Raw genomic sequence first — 13,102 nt, 5'->3', positions numbered from 1 at the left:
TGAAACAAGAAAGCATTTGATGTGTTCTAGACCAGCAAGGAAGCCAAATCCCAGTGCAGGGGGATTAAGTAGTGGGAGATGAGGCCAGACTGATCACAAGGGTAGCTATTGCAATATTTCAGGTAAATAAATGCTGGATTCCACATTGATGTTACCTCCTTGCGGAATTTTAACCACAGAGACCTCTACTGAGTGCTCCAGGAGTGCAGGGAATTTCCAAATAACGGCATCATCTATTCACACAGAGTCTATATTCTCTGCTTGTTTGCTCAGGGCAGTGTTCAGATTTTCTCTTATTTACCTAACGTTTGGTCATTTGGCACATTAGCGTACTTCTATGAACTACTCAATGAATTATTAACAAATTTCAAACCTTGCAGAAAGTTCTTGTAATCCTTGTTTAGTTTCATCTACCATCTGTAACCATTTTCTTTGTTTTTCCATTATCTTTTATACCTAGGCTGTTAAAAATGAAGTGAATGTTCCCTGTTTGAAAAATTTTGTGGAGATGCTTTATCAGACTACTTTTGAACTGAGCTCCAGAAAGAAGCATTCATTGGTATTGAGAAATATTTCAAAGCTTTACATGTTTTATTTTTTAAAAAAATATATTTATGCATATAAGAACTGGGTTTTAGGCCAGAGGTGTGTGGGGTAGGGGGTGAGAGGATTCACCAGAGACATAGTAGGGAGCAGAACAAGCAAATCTACTGAAATACACTGCTGAAGGGAGCAGCAGGCAACACAGGAGAGGCCCGCTGCACCATGTGGGTCAGCTCCCTGATTGGGGCAGGGCATCGAACTCATGCCGCAGTGGCTGGCCATAGCTTGATAGAGCTGTGTCTTTAAACCCCTGTACTACCAGGGAGGCTCCTTTACATATTTTAGGAGTTTTAGTAAAGACTTTTTGAATTCGATGGAGTTTTAAGAGAATTGTACAAGTTGAAATTGTAATATATCCAAGTGTAATACAAGGGCAAATTTTACATATCTGTTTTTTCCTGCTTTAAAAGAACTACCTGTCTTGAAAGATGCTTTAAATTTATATATTGTGGTAAAGATTGAATGTAGTCTTACATTAAACTATAAATTCCTTTATTTTATAAGAAGTTGTTTTCTAAGGCATTAGTTTTTTTTAGGGACCATTATCTGTCCAATTACACCTATTCAGAGACTTTAGTATTTTTTATACTTAACCACCAGTTTCATGTAACTTTGAGGGATTTTCTGTAAAGTTTCATGCAGATTTGGAGAAGGTTTAGAAAATACCTAACCACTCAAGCTAGAGATAGAATATTAATAAATGTTGAAGAGTGCAATTTGCAGCAACATGGATGGCACTGGAAGGGATCATGCTCAGCGAAATAAGCCAAAAAGAAAAAGAAAAATACCGGATGGTCTCACTCATAGCAGGAATCTAGAAAACTTAAATAAGGGACCAGGAAAACGAATAACTATAAGAAAGTGAAAATCAAAATCAACAAAAAACTACGAACCAGAGACACTTTTAGGGGGGCGGGGGTGGGAGGGGAGGGATTGGGGTCAGAATGGGGGGGCTGCAATTGTATGGGGAATATAAAAATAAAATTTATTATTAAAAAAAAAGAATATTAATAAATGTTGACTGTGCCTGGTGTGGAGCTATATGTTTTGCTTTTTTTGTCTTACTTGAGGTTTCCCTGCCCCACAGGGTTTGTGTGATGTTTATTCTCCACTGTGCATGTTAGAAGAGAGACTGAGGGTATTGATGTTCCCCACCCAAAGTCACACCCTTGGCTTAGAAAGCTGAAACTTCATTGCTGGTCTGACCCCAGGGCCTGTGTGCATAATAACCATTGTAATGGTTGAGGGAGTAAAGGATCTAGGGGGAAAGAATAGCATGTCCGTGGTAGAACAAGAAATTGGCCTTACACAAAATTTGCCCTGTATGATTCTGTTAGATTGCTCTGAGAGCCTATTTCTTATTACAAATGGGAAAACTACACAAGACTTTTTTTGTTTCCTTTTTGTTTGTGAGAATAAATGAAATATCATTTATAAGTCATTTGCTTTTCCATTAAAAATGTTAATTCTTTCTTTTCCCTGTCTCCTGTAGGCTCTATACCCATTAATTACCTGCCTTTTATGTGTCAGTCAGAAACAGTTTTTTTTAAATAACTGGCATATTTTCCTACAAAACTGTTTGTCTCATTTGAAGGTAAGAGCTAATCTCATTTCTAACCTGAAAAACTGTCATATATTCACTTACATGACTTCATTGACTCGTATAATAAGGCATTGCTATTGGTATATTTGAATAGTAACATTTTACCAAATTTCCTTTGTTCTTATCCCATTTTCCTTATATAGGGAATCATGTATTGATATGAATAAACTTCTGACTGAAAATATAGTTTGTTTGAATGACATCAAAATGGTACATTTTTAATGATTATATTAGCTTTGATGTAGGAGTATTTGTTAATAAAGAAATTCCTTTAGAATTGAGGAATCTTGATTAATTTTAGAGTACGCTCCAGATACTTTTATTTTGGATTTTTGGGAGAAAATTTAGTAATGTTGCCTTAAGTCTGAGCACTATGAAAAAAGCCTTGATAATAAAAATATCACATTTAACTATGCCTAACTAATACAGTGGGCATGGGCAGATCCATGTGGATGTAAAAACTCTTGAAATGATTCTGACTTGAATCAAGGCATAATTGTTCTCACTATTACTGGTCAGCACATCCATGTCCAGTCTTTCCTAGCATTGAAATCAAAACTGTGGGATAAAAGGATCGTTATCATGCCAAGAGGCTGTTTGCAGGATCTCTCTTTCCTCTGTGGGTAGGAGCACAGTCAGTGTCAAACACAGAACCAGGGAAAAATCACTCCTCTGTGTCAGGGGAATGATTAATTTTAGTACTTTCTTAAATATGTTTTATATATATATATATATATGAATATTTGCTTATAAGCTACAGAAACATAACAGGCATGACATTTCACTTCCTGTTATTCCTGTTAGTGTAAAAACCTAGAGCTGGTGGTGGTGGTGTAAGCAAGGGTGCTGGCTCTTCTTCCCACTTGAGGAATGATCCACTGGACAACACTAGCCTATATTTATTTTTTTCATGATTATATAATTTACAAAAATGTCTTAATTTTTTTTTTTTACTAGTGAGATATACAGAAAACATGTCTTTGAATAACATTGTTGGCTATTTTTCTTCTAGATATACATCAGTATTGTATTTTGTTAAATGAGAATTGAAAAAAAAAATTTATTTTTAAAAAAAAATTCCCAGGGGAAAAAAAAAATCAAAGTGATTAGATACTTCATATTGTGCAACCAGAAAATAAGTTTTAATTAAGTAATTGAGTCATACTGTTTTCTGTCCTTTTAGTTTAATAATTCTTGGAGATATACATACGGAAAGGGAATTGATCATTTTTGGGTAGTGTGATTTTTCATACTTTCGATAAAATATTTTAAGACATGCATTAAATCTTTCTGGAAGGTTGCTTTGTTTCATGACAGTTCATACTTTTCTGTTGCTTGTTGGAATTTTTATATATATATATACGTTTTCACCTAACATTTGCAATTTTTCTGCAGTACCTTAACTTATTTTTTGTCTAAAGGCTTTCATTTAAAATGCTCTGTATTCTTTGAAACCTTACCTCCTGTTAAATGTATCTGGCATATTGTCCATTTTCATTAATGGTTATGTCAATCTGCCAAGATAAAGGAGATAAGAGCCACTTAGCATGAATATTTGAAATATAATTGTCTTGGCCATTAACCCTTAACTTACATTAAGGCTCTATTCAGCAGAAATTTTATGAGTTGTTTCCTGTTCATTAAGTTTGTTATAGTGTGGCTAGACTGCATAGAGGAGGTGAGTTAGCATGCAGGGGAAAACTATAATAGTTATCTGTTGCAATGGCAATAATTTGTTTTATATATAGGAAAAATTCCTCTGATATAAAGGCCTTACCAAAATTGACTTTGAGATTCAAATAAACTCCCAATATATTTCTTTAATTCTTACTGTAACTCAGATTTAAAGAAGATTAGTAATCCATATCTGGGGAGCCAAAATATGAGAGAGATAGGGTTTGCATCTGGAGTTTTTCAGTTCATAACCTTTGCTCTCTCTGGTCTACCATGTTATCTTTCAATGTACTATAAGAAATGCTGTTGTACTGAATATTTTAAGATAGTATTTTGACTATAATTCTGAGGTGTTTAATAGGCATTCTTCTTGAGAGTCTTAAGAATAAATGTATGTTTTTCAAGGCACTTTAGGATAGTGCATAATTTTTTTAAATTACAGTACCAGTTTTTGAAGTTGGTGACCATGAAAAATGGCTGTAGTCCTAGGCCCATAAATACCATGTGAGGGCATCAGTGTATTTCCACTGGAAATGTTACATCTATTATTTTTGTCCCAAACAGAACTTGGTGGTTTCCTATTCTTTTGCCTTGGAGTCTTTGAGATCATGTCAAAAATATTCAGACTTTCTAAAAAATAATTAGAAGAGAGAGAGAGAAATAATAAATAGATAAAATACAAAATTTAAATTTTGGAGATTTTTCTTCTACAAAGTGGACTTAATTTCTTTTGAAAATGTAAACTTGTGTGAACTCAAATGTCACGCTTTGCAAGGAAAACATAGGGAGTTAAAATTTAACTGCTGTCTCTCAGTTTGCATTGTAGATACAGCCTGTGATGCCCAAATTTTAGGATTACTTTTCATCTTAGTGTTTCTGGCCACTTTCTTGGAAATCTCAGATTTCTTCTAAATAGAGACCTTGGTGAAGAGCTGTCTTGTTTTGTGCTTGTTTTCATCTAACATGCATGTGCTGCATCTCATGTTTATGTTTGCTGTCTCACATTGCTTTATTTAGATGCCATCTAACAACAGTATCAGAAAACAAATAGAAACACTCCAGGTGAGTTGTGTTGATGCTACAAGTAAAATATTGCTTTATATCCTTTAAGTGTGGCTTTTTTTTCCTGTTAGTCATTGTTGCATTGCATGTCAAATGTATTTATTCAAACCTGCTTCTCCTATTGTTAAAAAAAAAAAAAAAGCAGCATGCGGCAGAAACAATCTACAGAAGGTTTAATATTGATGTCACTCCATGATGATGGATTTAAGGCAGAAGTGATACTGAATATTGACTTTAAACCAAAAGCATCAATTTGGAAATATTCTAATTCACATTAGCTGTTATAAGTGAGATTAAAAAAATTTTTTTAGAATGAATTTCAAGGAGTCAGTTGCTTTGATTTGGAATATGATTTTGATATGTGACTTTTAAAAACTTTTATCCTATTGGATTAGGTCTAAGCAAATCATTTTTTTCTTGGTTTCACAGTAGAAAAGAAATGGGAGAAACATTAAACTGATTGCTGCCAAAAAACATATTTGACTAACATATCAAAACTTTATTGTATTGTAACTTTATTGGATTTTTATTCATATGATCTGATTCAGATTTGACCAAAATTGTAACTAAGGGATTATATATCTTTAAGACTCAGATCAATTTAAGATGTTTTTATTATTTAGAAATGTATAACAGCATTGTAGTAACCAAATAAATAGTAATTGATAGCACTTTTCATCTTGTTTTTTGACATTGCTTATTATAAAATCTGCTTTGTAAACATAGTGACCCATCTTAAAGATTTTGAAAATGAGGTTTATTTTCATGCTAGATATCTTAGCACTTAACATAAGATAACCCAGATACTTTATTACCATTTATATGTGAACAATTTTATGAGGAGATGGATTTAAATATTTTAACATAATTTGATATTTATATTCATGTTTTGAAAATATTTGATGTGTTATTTTGAGTGTCATAAAACTAATCGAACTCATTTAATATTAGCTTGGATTTAAATGATTGAAAAAGTTTTATGATACAAAAGATTACGACAATAGTCTTGGTTATATTAGCAATATATACACATTGTTTTTTTCTATGCTACTTTGGTTATATTAATAACAGATTAGTAGAAAACTACTTAGGGAGTTTATTTGAATTTGGATCATTATGGATCTGGCCATGGAAGAAAGGATTGGTGTTGACTCTGTCCAGAGAGTAATTGATAGTTCATTCTTAATTATATCAAATATTTATGTAGATAGATATAAAAATTTTCTATGGGTTGTCTTCCTAAAAACATCCTCTGTTGTTATCTTTTCACAGTACTTCAAATCATATATGTAGATGTCCATTATTCTGTATCCTAAGAAATATAAACAGCATGGCCAAATTGCTTAGTGTTTAAAAACTCACCTCTGACAATTGCTATATATAAAATAATTATTTAGCAATAATAAATCCCCAAACTCAATCAAATAAGTGCTAATTTATAGCAGCCATGCCAGTATATCCTAGTACCAGATTACAGGTTGTGTAAAGCCTTTCTCCTAATAAAGGTAATTGTTAGCTACATCTCCAAAATTCTCAAATCTCATTGCATAACTGGATATTTGAGAACTTGACATAATGGTTGGTATGAAGGAAAAGTATACTAATCAAATTGTGCTCAAAATGGAATACTTTTCTAAATAACAATTTAAACAATAATGTTATACTTCTAAATAAAAGCTAAAGGCATAAGGCGTAACACTGACCTTGTGCCTGGCACTATTCCAAGTGTTTTTCACATACAGTCTCCATTCATCTGTGAGGCAGTTACCATATTCTCAATTGTAGAGATCAGGACATCATGGCACCTACTGATAACCATACCTAAGGGTGGGGTCTGCATATGATGCCAGTTTTCATAAATTCAGAATCCTTGCTCTTAACCCACCATTCCATATTCCCTCTTCTAAGGATAACCCAGCACTCATGTCTGGCATTATTTTGTAAATGCAAATTCTGTAATGACATTCGGTGATCTAAATGTTAATTAAGTATGGGCTGCAATTAATTATTGCAACGATGAGTAATCCGTCATTGTATCAATATTGCGTGTAACTTTTACCATCAAGTAAGTTGATGTTTGATTTTGGAATTCTTAGAAATATAATTCTAATATTTCTAATATAATTCTAATATTTTTTGCGAATTTAAGGAATGGCTCAGAATTTCCTTATTTATCATTACTTTTGAGCTGCCCGTCCTTGCAGTAGACAAAGTATACAGTTACATATTCAAACGTGATTTAGATGAAATACCACAACGGGGAGTGAGGATTTTCAGTTTTGGGCAGAGAATGTATTGATCTTTAAATGATTGCAAGCGCTTTCAAAAATATGCTTATTTTTATTCTCTTTCATTTCTAAACAGAATAAAGATCCTAAAATGTCTCGAGTTGCACTGGAATCTTTGTATAGATTGTTATGGGTTTATGTTATTAGAATAAAATGTGAAAGCAACACTGTAACACAAAGGTGAGTGACTTTGTTTTAAAGTGTACTTTAAATAAAATGTTGGTTAAAAAATATCACAGTAATGGAATTCTTGTTAATACCTTGGGGAGCAATATACATTATGAAGACTAGGAAGACTGTTTTGCTAACGTTCTGTTAATGTCATTATCTCACGATGATTAACTTCTTTCTCCTATAGTCGTCTTATGAGCATAGTGTCAGCACTTTTCCCAAAGGGTTCGCGTAGTGTGGTTCCTCGTGACACACCTCTCAATATATTTGTGAAGATTATTCAGTTCATTGCTCAGGTGAGTGCCTTTCCTCAAATTTACGTGTAAATTGAAAGAGTCATCTCTCATCATAACTCTTTCATCATAACATTAGTTTTCAAACTAATTACACATCTAAAAGTTAAAATGATAACAAATGTTTTGATCACAAATGTTGAATAGTGAAAAATAAATGTTTGCTTAAAAGAGTAAAAAATCAAAGATGCTAATAATGTTTGTGATGAAATAAGTTCAAATCACTGGTCTTTGGAGAAGGAGAGACCTACAGTGGAAAACAAGTTTCAGGAAGAGTCAGTGAAAGTGACGCCTATTCCTACTGTTAGTCCATTTACTAATTACTTCCTGCATATCTTCAAAAAATTTTTGGGAAATTGTTTTCATACTCTGCATATTTCTTGTTCCTGTCTGTAGATACTAGAATCCCCTGGAGCTGATTTAGAGGGATCTTTTCAGGAATATAGATAGTTCACAGAATCACTAGTAGGACTGAAGAAACAGGTTCTAGTCTGAATGACTAAAGGAGAAATACAGAAACAGGCTTTCAGAGAAGCCACTGCCTCTGGCTGTCCTGATCCTCACAGTAAAATGGAATTTTCCATCCTCTTCCCTCCCTGCCATCTCATCATGTACCCCAGTTCCCAAAAACACTCATGAACATACCATATGGCAGTGTCTAAACCACATCCTAATGCCTGTGTTACAAGGCATTCTGGGAATATCATGGTGGCTGCTAGTGATATGGTAATTTCAGGTTTTCAGGCCTAGTCTCCCAGCCAGGAATGGATCCCAGTCTGTGGTGACAGCGCTGGATCCCAGCCACTAGACCACCATGATTGGTGTGTCATGAAGCCACAGCAGGAACTTTGCAGATGCTCAGGAAAACAAGTGAAAAGAGGCAGACTTGTTTAGAGAATGAAAAAGCTTATTAAGGAGAAAAGGAACAGAAATAAAGTGGGACTCCCAGGCCAGTAGAACCAGGCCAGGGAGGGGCAAGGAAAACAAAGTGGAGCTGTGCCTCAGGGAATATACACCTTCTTTTCCTAATTATTCTAAAGCCCCACCAGTTCCTTTGTGATTGGTTAATTCTCTGTGGACTCACTCACTCTTTGTGCCCAGAACTACTTCTCTGTGATCCAGCCCTTAGCACACTTTTCTTTATCATCCTTGTTCCGGAATGTCCTTTTGCCCCTAGTCCTGGGGTGTTTGACTAGTCCCCTTTGGAATATGTTGCCCTCATCTCTGGAGCCTTCCTTAACTCTCCTGAAGTCTTTGCACTGTCCCCGAAGCTGCCTAATTATCCCTAACTTGCCCTAGGACTCACTAGTAAGGGAAGGTCTCTTGGAGGGAGAGTGGACCTGTGAGCAAGCAGATCCAAGGTTTTGGTCACACTGTGGGGACATCAGCTGAGAGAAAATTGGATAGGCTTACCTCCTCAATTTAGGAAAATGTTTTGATTCCAAATGCTTTGAGCTAAAATTATGACAATGTAGATAATCCACAATGTAATTATTTTTGACAGTAAAAAAAATAAGGAATATTTAGGGCCTCCCCGGTGGCGCAGTGGTTGAGCGCTGGGTTGCGAAGCTGCCCGCGGCCTCTGCAGCACCAGTTCGATCCCCGGCTGCTCCCCGGCCCCCGGAGGAGGGTCCCACATGGCACGCAGACCTCTCCTGCCGCCCGCTGCTCCCCTCAGCAGTGTACTTCGGTCCTTCTGCCTGCTCTGCTCCCCACTCTGCCTCTGGTGAATTCTCTCACCCTCCCGCGCTTCTGACTGTACCCAGTGCTTGTATAAACAGAACAAACAAATAAATAAATAAATAACATGCCTCTATAAAAAAAAAAAAATAAGGAATATTTAAATAAAATATACTCCTTATCTCTGGAGGACAAAATTCATCATAATTAGATAAGTATAAATATATCAGTAAGATGAGTGGGAGCAAGGGCCTCCCTGGTGGCCTAGGGGTTAAGTTTCAGCGCCATCACTGATATGACCTGAGTTGGATGCCTGGCCGGGGAGCTACCCACATGGTGTATCAGACCTCTCCTGTCTCCCCTGCTGCTTCTTTCAGCAGTGTATTTCAGTTCATCGACCTGTTCGGTTCCCCACTCTGTCTCTGGTGAATCCTCTCACACCCCACACCTCTGACCTATAGCTCAGTTCTTCTACACAAAAATAAAATTTTCAAAAAGTTCTTTAAAAAAGAGGTGAGTGGAAGCAAATTGTGATTTTGAACTAGTGTTCTCAGAAAATTTTCCTTTTTTTAAAAATTCTCTTAGGATTGTTTCCCCTGTAGTGGATTTCTTACCTCACACTAACACTCTACTAGAACTATAAAACTCTCAAATGTCTGTTACACTTACTAATTCTTTAATTTTTTTCAAGATTTATTTATGCATACAAGAGCTGGGGTACAGGCCAGAGATGCGGGGGGTAAGAGGATCCATCAGAGACAGAGTGGGGAACAGAACAGGCAGACTGAAATACACTGCTGAGGGGAGAGGCAGGAGAGGCAGGAGAAGTCTTTCTTGCCCTGTGGGTTTCTCCCTGGCTGGCCAGGGATCAAAGTTGTGCTGCAGAGGCTGTGGACAGCTTCATAGTGCAGTGCTTAACCCCTTGCACCACCAGGGAGACCCACACTTACTAATTTTTAACTAAGTTACTCTTGTTAGTTAACTTTTTCTCCCCTGGAAGTTTTTCCATCTGGACCCCTGTTCCTCCTGTCCTGATGTGAACTCATTGCTCTGTAGGCCTGGCACATAGCTATTGTCTTAGGACTTCCTTGCATCATAATTCTAGGAATTCCTTCACTTAGATTTTGAATATGATTTTGGTGAATGAGTGTTTAAAGCTTTCATCCTGTTGGTTTGGGTATTAAAACTTTCAACAATTAAATCATATATTTATAGTCATTTTAAACCATAATTCATATTTTTTTCCAACTAAATAATGTATTTCTGATGGGCACTGACCTGAATTGTTGCCATTATGTGTATAATTCTTAGCATGATACCTAACATTCAGTAGTAGCAAGTTACAGGAATTCTTTAATTGTTTTTCTAGGAACGTTTGGATTTTGCAATGAAAGAGATAATATTTGATCTTCTCAGTGTTGGAAAATCTACTAAAACTTTCACCATTAATCCAGAGGTAAAAAAAAAAAAATTCAATGTAGTAATTAATATAGTATCTTAGTCTCTCTTTCTTTCTCTCTCTCTCAACAAGTTATCTAAACTTTCTCATGACTGGCTGAATAGTTTAGTAATTCTTTTCCAGGTTAGCTAGGCCAGCTAGTTTATGGAAGTTATAACAAGATTTCATGTTTCTTCTACATTAAATGACTTAATGTTTAAGATATTTTTAAATAAATAACATTCACTCAGCACTTAATGAGCAGCTGAAATGTATCAGGCATTGTTTTAGGTGCTGGAGACAGACAAAAATCCTTTCCTCCACATGGATCTTACAATTAAAAAAGCAGACAAGAATGTTGTTTCCTACTTCTGTGGCCCTCTTACTCAGTAGTAACCTCAAATTATTTTACAAATTGTTCATTGGAATCTAATGCCATTTGAGAAAGTAAGCAGACAAAATCGGTGTTACTGTTTTCCCCTACTACTATTATTTTGTGATCCCTCTCATAGTCATATCCTAAGTTTATACAGACAAACACTTGGAATGAGAATTTTAACAATGGGATTGGAAAGTTATTGAAGTTTTTCATTTGTAGGACTTTTAAGATCAGTAATAGTTAATTGTAGATTTTTAATTTTTTTAAAGCACCTTTTTTTTTTAAAGATTTATTTATAAAGAACCAGGGTACAGTCAGAGGCACGGGAGGGTGAGAGAATTCACCAGAGACAGAGCGGGAAGCAGAATAGGCAGCAGACCAAAGACGCTGCTGAGGGGAGCAGTGGGTGAGGCAGGAGAGGTCTGCTGCACCGTGTGGGTATCTCCCTGGCCAGCTGGGAATCGAACCAGCACTGCAGAGGCTGTGGACAGCTTCACAGCACGGTGTTCAATCCACTGCGCCACTGGGGAGGCCCCTAATGGCAGATTTTTTATTTTTTTAAATTATTTATGTATTAAAAGATTTATTTATTTTTATACAAGTGCTGGGTACAGTCAGAAGTGCGGGAGGGTGAGAGAATTCACCAGAGCCAGGGTGGGGAACAGAACAGGCAGACTGATGAAATACACTGCTGAAGGGAGCAGTGGGCGCGACAGGAGAGGGCTGCCGCACCATGTGGGACCCTCGCAGGCCGGTTGGGATTGAACCAGCACTGCAGAGGCTGCAGACAGCTTCACAGCCCTGTGCTCAACTGCCTGTGCCACCAGGGGAGGCCCTGCACATTTTTTAAATGAGCAAAAATGTTTATGAGAATGTTAACTTAAATATTATTTCAATTAAAATGTGGAAAAAATCTTAAATAATTGCAGATTTATAAAGTAAGCAGACATGAGTGTTTTTATAAATGACATACTTTGGTTTTCAGCAGCAAATATCACATAATGAAACATTTTCTTAAACACCATTTTCAAAAATATTCTCTTCAGTGAATAACTTTTTTTTTTTAAAAAAAGATTTATTTATACAAGCAATGGGTACAGTCAGAAGCGCGGGAGGGTGAGAGAATTCACCAGAGCCAGAGCTGGGAGCAGAGCAGGCAGACTGAAGTACACTGCTGAGAGGAGCAGCAGGCAGCAGGAGAGGTCTGTGCACCATGTGGGACCCTCCTCCGGTGGCCGGGGAGTGGCTGGGGATCGAACCGGTGCTGCAGAGGCTGCGGGCAGCTTCGCAACCCAGCACTCAACCGCTTCGCCACTGGGGAGGCCCTATTTCTGAAAGTATTTTCCCACTGAGGCTCTCATACTAGGAATAGAAGCAGTACCTGTTCCGCTATTTTGTTGTTAATCATTTAGTCTCATTTTATTAGAATTATCTTCAATTTCCTTTTTTTCCCCCAATACTTTTTAAGTTTGTAAGAGCTAGTTAATTTTACCTGACTTAAACTAATCCATGAATCCATTGAATCAAATACATGCAAGTAGCAATATACCCAAAGAATCAATGAATAAGTGAGGGCACGTCTGAGCCCCAGAATCTCCTGGAGCTTCCCCACCTCCTTCAAGATGTCTTCTTTGTGTGATGTGACCGTCTGATATTTAGACTAAGGGAAGGCACCAGTACTGTGTGAAATACAAAGATGAGTAAAGCTGAAAGCCTTAATGTTCTTAAAAAAAAAAAAAAAAAATACAAGTTGTATTTTCTCCCTGTACAAAACTATCTTGCACACACACTGGGATGCATGTACCCACCATGGAGACCACTGGTGTAGATCAGAGCTGATGGCAATCAGGTCTGAGATAGTGGGGTTTAGGTGGAGAGAAGGCTGTGTACTGAGAAAAGAAACTTTGAGGA

The 13,102-nt window shown here is 36.5% G+C and overlaps 1 protein-coding gene across 12 annotated transcripts in view; it reads left to right on the top strand.

Annotated features, from left to right (window-relative positions):
• Positions 1 to 13,102, top strand: part of FRYL (FRY like transcription coactivator) — a 222,153-nt gene that overhangs the window by 124,212 nt on the left and 84,839 nt on the right. For 9 of the 12 annotated variants that reach the window (XM_054688115.1, XM_054688118.1, XM_054688116.1 and 6 more), the window contains 6 exons: positions 461 to 559; positions 2,096 to 2,197; positions 4,898 to 4,942; positions 7,307 to 7,410; positions 7,589 to 7,697; positions 10,744 to 10,830. In XM_054688115.1, coding sequence (XP_054544090.1) covers positions 461 to 559; positions 2,096 to 2,197; positions 4,898 to 4,942; positions 7,307 to 7,410; positions 7,589 to 7,697; positions 10,744 to 10,830 — 546 coding nt within the window. The remainder of the gene's footprint in view (positions 1 to 460; positions 560 to 2,095; positions 2,198 to 4,897; positions 4,943 to 7,306; positions 7,411 to 7,588; positions 7,698 to 10,743; positions 10,831 to 13,102) is intronic. The other 3 variants (XM_054688121.1, XM_037529430.1, XM_054688119.1) reach the window with 1 other exon arrangement.

This window comes from Talpa occidentalis, unplaced genomic scaffold (genome assembly GCF_014898055.3).
Source record: "Talpa occidentalis isolate TD23 unplaced genomic scaffold, MPIMG_talOcc4v2.1 talOcc4.6, whole genome shotgun sequence".
Classification (NCBI taxonomy): domain Eukaryota; kingdom Metazoa; phylum Chordata; class Mammalia; order Eulipotyphla; family Talpidae; genus Talpa; species Talpa occidentalis.
The sequence above is the reverse complement of the archived record's forward strand: the minus strand, read 5'-3'. Positions and strand labels throughout refer to the sequence as shown.